This window comes from Malaya genurostris, chromosome 1, assembly GCF_030247185.1.
Source record: "Malaya genurostris strain Urasoe2022 chromosome 1, Malgen_1.1, whole genome shotgun sequence".
Classification (NCBI taxonomy): domain Eukaryota; kingdom Metazoa; phylum Arthropoda; class Insecta; order Diptera; family Culicidae; genus Malaya; species Malaya genurostris.
This window is the reverse complement of record NC_080570.1, coordinates 160,754,709-160,764,605: the sequence shown is the minus strand read 5'-3', so window position 1 is coordinate 160,764,605 and position 9,897 is coordinate 160,754,709. Positions and strand designations below refer to the sequence as shown.

The following is a 9,897-nucleotide window of genomic DNA, read 5'->3' as shown; positions in this document are numbered from 1 at the left end:
AAGTTCAAAACAAGTTCGGCGTGAAATTTGTCGGTGCCTAAAAGTACATGTATAACTTATGGCAACTTTCAATAACATAACAGATTCCGCTCAATCCTTTCCGTTATTGAAAATTGCACATGGAACTTTTAGCAACTTGAAAGTATAGAACTAGTTCTGTGCATATTTTCCTGTTGCTTAACAGTACGCGTGTTGTTCCGCGTAAACCTTCTTACTGCTTCACAGTACACGTGGGGCTCTTGGCAGCTAGAAAGTGTCGAGCAAGTTTTTTCCAAACTTTCTCACTGCTTAGAAGTACTTCTGGCTACTTGAGAATACAACACAAATTCCTCGAGTGCTTTCTCGCTGTCTAAAATTACTTTTGGCAGCTTGAAGATACAGAACAAGTTCATCATACTCTTTCTCACTGCTTCAAAAAAAAAAAATACATGAATCTTATGACTTTTTCACTGCTCGAAAGCACGCGTGAAACTTTCGGCAACTTGGAAGCAGAGAAAAAAATCTGCTTAAACTTTCTCGCTACTTAAAAGAACGCGAAGATTTTTTGACTATTTGAAAGTACAAATCCGCATGACCTTCCTCGCTGCTTAAATATATTCCTAAAACTTTTAGCAATTTGAAAGTACGAAACATATTTTGAGTGGATTTTCTCGCTGGCTAAAAGTACACTTAGAATTTATGGCAACTTGAAAGTACGGAGCCAGATCCGCGCAAATGTTCCTGTTGCTTAAAAGTACGTGTATTGTTTGGCGTAAACCTTCTCACTGCTTTCCTCTTTGGCGACTTGGAAGTACAGAACAAGTTCCGCGAGAACTTTCTCGCTGCTTGAAAGTGTACATGAATCTTATGGCAACTTGACGGTAGAGAACAAATTCCGCGTAATCTTGCTCGTTGCACGTAAAACTTTTGACAACTTGGAAGTAGAAAACATGCTCTGCTTAAACTTTCTAGCAGTTTGAAAGTACGTGGTAGATGTTTTGACTATTTGAAAGTACAAAACAAGCTTTACGTGAACTTTTTAGCAATTCACAAGTACATGATGAACGTTTGGAAACATAAGTACAGAACATGCTTTCGTCAAACTTACGGCAACTCCAAAGTATGAAACAACTTTTGCGTGAGTTTCGTCGCTGCTCAAACATACTCGTAAACATTTGGCAACTTGAAAGTACAAAACAAGTTTCGCGTAAATTTTCTCGCTGGCTAAAAGTGCACATAGAACTTTCGGCAACTTGAAAGTAAAGATTAGGTTTTAAATATACTTTCTTGTTGCCAAAAAGTACTCAAGGAATCTTTGGAAACTTGAAAGTACCAAACTAGGTCCACGTTAACTTTCCTGTTGCCTAAAAATACGCGTGTAGTTTTGCGTAAACTTTCTCGCTGCTTCAAAGTACACGTGGAACTCTTGACAACTAGAATTTACAGAACAAGCTCTCGCTGCTTAAAAGTACTTCTGACTACCTGAAAGTAGAAAAATAAGCTTGATGAGAACTTTTTCGCTGTTTAGAAGCACGTTTGGTAGCTTGGAGGTATAGAAGAAGTTTCTCATTAATTTTACCATTGATTTGAATAAAGTACACTTGGAACTTATGATAACTTGAAAATAGAAAGCAAATTCTGCTTAAACTTTCTCGCAACTTTCGCGCTGCCTAAAAGTACTTCTGGCTACTTGAAAGTACAAAACATGCTCTACGTGAACTTTCTAGCTTTTTTAAAAGCACGTATTGTACAACTTTTGGAAACATAAAAGTACAGAACACGCTCCACAAGAACTTTCTGGCTGCTTCAAAATACACGTGGATCCCTAGGCGCCTTGAAAGTGCACTACTTAAATGTGTGCGCGTACCTTTTGGCAACTTGAGAGTTCAAAACAAGTTCCGCGTGAACTTTCTCGCTAAATAAACAGTTTTGGCAATTTGAAAGTTTGATTTCCGTGTGATCTTTCTTGCTAATTAAAATAACACGTGTAGCTTTTGGCAACTGTAAAGTGCAAATCAAGTCGCACAGTTAAATTTTACGATGCTTAAAAGTACACGTGGAAGTTTCGGAAACTGGAAAGTGTAAATCAAGTTCCGCATGAAGTTTCTCATTGCTAAAAGTGCACAAGCAATTTTTTGGCAGATCAGAATTCAGTACAAGTTTCGTGTGAATTTTTGCACAGCTTAAAAGTGTACGTGGAACTTTGGGTAGCGTGAAAGTGCAGAACATGCTGTTCGTGAACTGCAACTGAACATCTGCAAAGTGCAAATTTAACATTTGGCAACTTGAAGGTACAAAACAAGTTCCGGGTGAAGTTTTTCGCAGTATTCGTGAAACTTTTGGCAACTTGAAAGTACAAAACAAGTTCCACGTGAAATTTCTCGCTGTTTAAAAACAGTTTTGGCAACTTTAATGTTTAAAGTTTAATGTTCGTGTGAACGAACTTGCTAATTAAATAACACGTGTAGCTTTTGGCAACTGGAAAGTGCAAATCAAGTTCCGCATGAATCTTCTCGCTACTAAAAGTGCACCAGCAACTTTTTGCAGCTCAGAATTCAGAACAAGTTTTGTGTGCATTTTGTGCACAGCTTTAAAGTGTACGTTAAGTGTAACTTTGGGTAGCGTGTAAGTGCAGAACATGTTATGTGTGAACTTTCCACAGTTTAATTTAACATTTGACAATTTGAAAGGAAAGAGCAAGTTCCGCGTGAAGTTTTTCGCAGCTTGAAAGTTTTCGTGAAATTTTTGGCAACTTGAAATTACTAAACAAGTTCCATGTGAACTTTCTCGTTACTTAGAAAACGGGTTTGGCAACTTGAAACTGTAATAAACTTTCTTGATGTTTAAAAAAACACCTGTAGCTTTTTAGAACTGGGAAATGCAAATCAAGTCCCACGTATAGTTTTACGATACTTAAAAGAAAACGTGTAGCTTTTAACATCTTGAAACTGTAGATCAAGCTCCGCTTGAATTTCCTCACTGCTAAAAGTGCACAAGTCTACGTGGGCACCGTGAAATTGCAGAACATGTTCAGTGTGAACTTTTCATAGCTGCGAAGTTCACGTAGAAGTTCAGGTAACTTGAAAGTTCAGAGAATTTTTCGCTTCTTGTTGGAACACGTGAAATTTTTGGCAACTTGAAGTATGGATTAAGTACTACATATACTTTTACGTTGCTTAAAAGTGCACGTGGAACTTTTGTGCATCTTGACAATGTAGAACAAGTTCTGGGTGAAATACCTAAAACTAAGAAAGTTCACATGGAGTTTTAGATAACTTGAAAGTAGAGAAACAAAGTGATCACGTGAAAGTACGGGTGGAACTTTTGGCAACTTGCAAGTACAGAACACGTTCCACGTGGACTTTTTCGCTGCCTGCAAATACACGCGGTAACTTTTGGCAACTTGCAAGTACAGTAGAAGTTTCGAGTGACCTCTTAGCAAATTGCAAGCTCAGAACACTTTCAAGTTTGAATAATCAAGAAACGACACACCACTTAAACCCAAGCCGTAATTAGCCGAAACAGATATTGTCGGATGAAGCAACGTTTTGAGCGTGGTTTCTAATGAAGCGTGTCTAATTAGGAAATGTCCTGATCTGAATGAAGATATATTTATATAGTCCTTGACTAAGGCTGCATTTAATCCATCATCAGCTTTGAATTTTTCGGGTGTAGCTCGAACGAAAGAAGTTTATTTCTGACAGTATTACACAAATGAGGCAATAAATTGCAAAAGAAATCGAGTTGGTCGAGTAAAAATTTACGAAACTTAAAAAAAAATCATGTATTTTGAAATGTCTTCAGTGAACATAAACCCAAAACGACTATACTAAATCTGCGTTGTTTTTCCACTACGACAGCAAATCCCTACAGAATTCAGACTCCATCGAACCTTACTGTTAACTAGAGTGAGGTCATTTTTTTTTATTCCTAATACTTTGTAACGATTCCAAATCCTAAACCTACACAGTCCTCAATCCCTCACTTCCCCATCCTCCAGTTCATCGTCAATAACGACCCGTTCGGTTCGGGCACTGTCGGTTTGCGAACGTTTCGTACGATGCCGATACCGGATATCATCCCTCCGGTCCAGTTCGATCAGCTTCCGTGTCGATGAATGGAAGTTACGTACCACCTGACGTTTGTTGTGCTGAATCACCGATGACATGGTTCGACTGAGAAATTGTTTGTTGGTTTTGTTCAGCGGACATTGCCGCCATCCGAGGGCACCGATCTGGGAGGCCCGCACCCGGTTTATCCGGACGTCCCGGTGGATTTCTTCGATAGCACGCCTGTAAAGTAGGGTCGATGTGAAGATTTAGTTTGATATTAGTACAAGCTTCCAACACTTACTTCGTCAACTCTTCCGAACTCACACCAGGCTGATCACTGCCGGCTAGTTTGATGGTTCCCACGATTCGTTCCGCACCGGTCAGCTGTGAATTTTGAACGGTTCCTTGCAATAATTGTGAAACTTTTCCATCTTCCGATTGGGGATCACCTCCCTTGCCAATGGGAACTGCTTCCGATGAAACCTGTGCTGTTGGCACGATGATGGGAGCAGCAACAGGAACCGGTGCGACTGAAGCTTCGGCTGGTTTTACCGTTCCAACGATTTTACCCGGGGTCCAGTTCATTACTTACTGTTGCTGCTGCTGTTGCTCAAAGCGATTCAATGTTTTGTTTGCAAACATTTGCGGCTGTCAAACATGCACCAAAGCAGGAAACAGTGTAGCCAGATGTAGCGCTTTGTCGGTAATCGAACAGATTGACTCTCTCGTGAGACAATGACAATGAGAATACGATTTTCTGTTCCTGGTTTTTTGTAATTTGTTTCCTTCGTGGTGTCTAGTATAGTGTTCTAACATTTCAGTCAGTGATATAACTAAAGCATCAACAGAACACTCGAAAAAATGTTCAGTCTGTCAAGACTGTCTGCATTCTGGTCACCCTGCTGAAATCATACGAAGCGTCGCTTCGAGAGTTTCTGAACAAGCTCGTATGCAAACTTGTGTCGAACATTGTAATGTGGTGGGTTTTGAAATTTGAAAAACGTTTTGCGGCAATCATCTTTCTATCGGAGCGTGACTAAATTTCCAAATTTCTGCTAAGTTTGTTTATGTATATTTTTAAGTCAGTCAGTTTCAAACACGTGTTTTAATCAATTAATACTATTTATAAAATAAAATTTGAATTAAATTAAGTGTGGCAATGCATATTAGATTTAAACATATTGAGAAATGGATTTAAAAAAATGTATTTTATTCAAATGTGCCATGGTATAGATTCAAATTAAAAATTATGCTCCAAAAAATTTTTTTTTTATTCAAATACATATACGAAGTAATTAAGGAATTAAGTACACTAAGGTCTTTTTTATGCGGTTTTCAGAGTCATGCGGTTTTTCAGAGTTATGCGATTTTTTAAGCGGGTTTTTTTATGCGATACGTAAACTCGCATAAAAAATACTTCAGTGCTAAGGTCTTTTATAATGCGGTCTTTTTTATGCGGTCTTTTTTATGCGGTTTTTTATGCAACTTTTTTTATGCGAAGTTTAAGAGTTATGCGGTTTTTTTATGTGAATTTTCAGAGTTATGCGTTTTTATGCGGTATTTTTTATGCGGTGCGTAAACTCTCATAAAAAAGACTTCAGTGCTAAGGTTTCTTTTTATGCGACTTTTTCATACGAAGTTTCAGAGTTATGCGGTTTTTTATGCGAATTTTCAGTTATGCGGTTTTTTTTTGCGAATTTTCAGAGTTATGCGGAATTTCAGAGTTATGCGGTTTTTTTCATGCAAAGTTTCAGAGTTATGCGGTTTTTTATGCGAATTTTCAGTTATGCGGTTTTTTTTTGCGAATTTTCAGAGTTATGCGGTTTTTTTATGCGGAATTTCAGAGTTATGCGGTTTTTTTTCATGCAAAGTTTCAGTTATGCGTTTTTTTTTGCGAATTTTCAGAGTTATGCGGTTATTTTATGCGGAATTTCAGAGTTATGCGGTTTTTTTATGCGGAATTTCAGAGTTATGCGGTTTTTTTTCATGCAAAGTTTCAGTTATGCGTTTTTTTTTGCGAATTTTCAGAGTTATGCGGTTATTTTATGCGGAATTTCAGAGTTATGCGGTTTTTTTTATGCGAATTTTCAGTTATGCGGTTTTTCAATGCGAATTTTCTGAGTTATGCGGAATTTCAGAGTTATGCGGTTTTTTTCATGCAAAGTTTCAGAGTTATGCGGTTTTTTATGCGAATTTTCAGTTATGCGGTTTTTCAATGCGAATTTTTTGAGTTATGCGGTTTTTTATGCGGAATTTCAGAGTTATGCGGTTTTTTTCATGCAAAGTTTCAGAGTTATGCGGTTTTTTTTTGCGAATTTTCAGAGTTATGCGGTTTTTTTTATGCGGAATTTCAGAGTTATGCGGTTTTTTTCATGCAAAGTTTCAGAGTTATGCAGTTTTTTTATGCGAATTTTCAGTTATGCGGTTTTTCAATGCGAATTTTTTGAGTTATGCGGTTTTTTATGCGGTATTTCAGAGTTATGCGGTTTTTTTCATGCAAAGTTTCAGAGTTATGCGGTTTTTATGCGAATTTTCAGTTATGCGGAATTTCAGAGTTATGCAATTTTTTTCATGCAAAGTTTCAGAGTTATGCGGTTTTTTATGCGAATTTTCAGTTATGCGGTTTTTTTTGCGAATTTTCAGAGTTATGCGGTTTTTTTTATGCGGAATTTCAGAGTTATGCGGTTTTTTTTCATGCAAAGTTTCAGAGTTATGCGGTTTTTATGCGAATTTTCAGTTATGCGGAATTTCAGAGTTATGCAATTTTTTTCATGCAAAGTTTCAGAGTTATGCGGTTTTTTATGCGAATTTTCAGTTATGCGTTTTTTTTTGCGAATTTTCAGAGTTATGCGGTTTTTTTTATGCGAATTTTCAGTTATGCGGTTTTTTTTGCGAATTTTCAGAGTTATGCGGTTTTTTTTATGCGGAATTTCAGAGTTATGCGGTTTTTTTCATGCAAAGTTTCAGAGTTATGCGGTTTTTATGCGAATTTTCAGTTATGCGGAATTTCAGAGTTATGCAATTTTTTTCATGCAAAGTTTCAGAGTTATGCGGTTTTTTATGCGAATTTTCAGTTATGCGTTTTTTTTTGCGAATTTTCAGAGTTATGCGGTTTTTTTTATGCGAATTTTCAGTTATGCGGTTTTTCAATGCGAATTTTCTGAGTTATGCGGAATTTCAGAGTTATGCGGTTTTTTTCATGCAAAGTTTCAGAGTTATGCGGTTTTTTATGCGAATTTTCAGTTATGCGGTTTTTCAATGCGAATTTTTTGAGTTATGCGGTTTTTTATGCGGAATTTCAGAGTTATGCGGTTATTTTATGCGGAATTTCAGAGTTATGCGGTTTTTTTTATGCGAATTTTCGGTTATGCGGTTTTTCAATGCGAATTTTCTGAGTTATGCGGAATTTCAGAGTTATGCGGTTTTTTTCATGCAAAGTTTCAGAGTTATGCGGTTTTTTATGCGAATTTTCAGTTATGCGGTTTTTTTTTGCGAATTTTCAGAGTTATGCGGTTTTTTTATGCGGAATTTCAGAGTTATGCGATTTTTTTTCATGCAAAGTTTCAGAGTTATGCGGTTTTTTATGCGAATTTTCAGTTATGCGGTTTTTCAATGCGAATTTTTTGAGTTATGCGGTTTTTTATGCGGTATTTCAGAGTTATGCGGTTTTTTTCATGCAAAGTTTCAGAGTTATGCGGTTTTTATGCGAATTTTCAGTTATGCGGAATTTCAGAGTTATGCAATTTTTTTCATGCAAAGTTTCAGAGTTATGCGGTTTTTTATGCGAATTTTCAGTTATGCGGTTTTTTTTGCGAATTTTCAGAGTTATGCGGTTTTTTTTATGCGGAATTTCAGAGTTATGCGGTTTTTTTTCATGCAAAGTTTCAGTTATGCGTTTTTTTTTGCGAATTTTCAGAGTTATGCGGTTTTTTTTATGCGAATTTTCAGTTATGCGGTTTTTCAATGCGAATTTTCTGAGTTATGCGGAATTTCAGAGTTATGCGGTTTTTTTCATGCAAAGTTTCAGAGTTATGCGGTTTTTTATGCGAATTTTCAGTTATGCGGTTTTTCAATGCGAATTTTTTGAGTTATGCGGTTTTTTATGCGGAATTTCAGAGTTATGCGGTTTTTTTCATGCAAAGTTTCAGAGTTATGCGGTTTTTTTTTGCGAATTTTCAGAGTTATGCGGTTTTTTTTATGCGGAATTTCAGAGTTATGCGGTTTTTTTCATGCAAAGTTTCAGAGTTATGCAGTTTTTTTATGCGAATTTTCAGTTATGCGGTTTTTCAATGCGAATTTTTTGAGTTATGCGGTTTTTTATGCGGAATTTCAGAGTTATGCGGTTTTTTTCATGCAAAGTTTCAGAGTTATGCGGTTTTAATGCGAATTTTCAGTTATGCGGTTTTTTTTGCGAATTTTCAGAGTTATGCGGTTTTTTTTATGCGGAATTTCAGAGTTATGCGGTTTTTTTTCATGCAAAGTTTCAGTTATGCGTTTTTTTTTGCGAATTTTCAGAGTTATGCGGTTATTTTATGCGGAATTTCAGAGTTATGCGGTTTTTTTTATGCGAATTTTCGGTTATGCGGTTTTTCAATGCGAATTTTCTGAGTTATGCGGAATTTCAGAGTTATGCGGTTTTTTTCATGCAAAGTTTCAGAGTTATGCGGTTTTTTATGCGAATTTTCAGTTATGCGGTTTTTCAATGCGAATTTTTTGAGTTATGCGGTTTTTTATGCGGTATTTCAGAGTTATGCGGTTTTTTTCATGCAAAGTTTCAGAGTTATGCGGTTTTTATGCGAATTTTCAGTTATGCGGAATTTCAGAGTTATGCAATTTTTTTCATGCAAAGTTTCAGAGTTATGCGGTTTTTTATGCGAATTTTCAGTTATGCGGTTTTTTTTTGCGAATTTTCAGAGTTATGCGGTTTTTTTTATGCGGAATTTCAGAGTTATGCGGTTTTTTTTCATGCAAAGTTTCAGTTATGCGTTTTTTTTTGCGAATTTTCAGAGTTATGCGGTTATTTTATGCGGAATTTCAGAGTTATGCGGTTTTTTTTATGCGAATTTTCAGTTATGCGGTTTTTCAATGCGAATTTTCTGAGTTATGCGGAATTTCAGAGTTATGCGGTTTTTTTCATGCAAAGTTTCAGAGTTATGCGGTTTTTTATGCGAATTTTCAGTTATGCGGTTTTTCAATGCGAATTTTTTGAGTTATGCGGTTTTTTATGCGGAATTTCAGAGTTATGCGGTTTTTTTCATGCAAAGTTTCAGAGTTATGCGGTTTTTTTTGCGAATTTTCAGAGTTATGCGGTTTTTTTTATGCGGAATTTCAGAGTTATGCGGTTTTTTTCATGCAAAGTTTCAGAGTTATGCAGTTTTTTTATGCGAATTTTCAGTTATGCGGTTTTTCAATGCGAATTTTTTGAGTTATGCGGTTTTTTATGCGGAATTTCAGAGTTATGCGGTTTTTTTCATGCAAAGTTTCAGAGTTATGCGGTTTTTATGCGAATTTTCAGTTATGCGGTTTTTTTTGCGAATTTTCAGAGTTATGCGGTTTTTTTATGCGGAATTTCAGAGTTATGCGGTTTTTTTTCATGCAAAGTTTCAGTTATGCGTTTTTTTTTGCGAATTTTCAGAGTTATGCGGTTTTTTTATGCGGAATTTCAGAGTTATGCGATTTTTTTTCATGCAAAGTTTCAGAGTTATGCGGTTTTTTATGCGAATTTTCAGTTATGCGGTTTTTCAATGCGAATTTTTTGAGTTATGCGGTTTTTTATGCGGTATTTCAGAGTTATGCGGTTTTTTTCATGCAAAGTTTCAGAGTTATGCGGTTTTTATGCGAATTTTCAGTTATGCGGAATTTCAGA

At 36.2% G+C, this 9,897-nt stretch overlaps 1 protein-coding gene across 1 annotated transcript; it reads right to left on the bottom strand.

Annotated features, from left to right (window-relative positions):
* Nucleotides 1-3,748: 3,748 nt before the first annotated feature.
* LOC131426411 (uncharacterized) lies at nucleotides 3,749-4,682 on the bottom strand. Its single transcript, XM_058589117.1, has 2 exons — nucleotides 4,333-4,682; nucleotides 3,749-4,271 (listed from the first exon to the last, which is right to left on the bottom strand). Exons 1-2 carry the CDS (start codon nucleotides 4,614-4,616, stop codon nucleotides 3,953-3,955), a joined length of 603 nt encoding a protein of 200 aa, XP_058445100.1. The 5' UTR covers nucleotides 4,617-4,682; the 3' UTR covers nucleotides 3,749-3,952.
* Nucleotides 4,683-9,897: the final 5,215 nt, after the last annotated feature.

What these genes read in the sequence shown, in the direction of transcription:
- LOC131426411 (XM_058589117.1), bottom strand. Translation starts at nt 4,616, where the DNA reads ATGAACTGGACCCCGGGTAAAATCGTTGGAACGGTAAAACCAGCCGAA. An exon ending in AGTTCGGAAGAGTTGACGAA is followed by an intron (nt 4,272 to 4,332) that starts GTAAGTGTTGGA and finishes CCTACTTTACAG; the next exon opens with GCGTGCTATCGAAGAAATCC.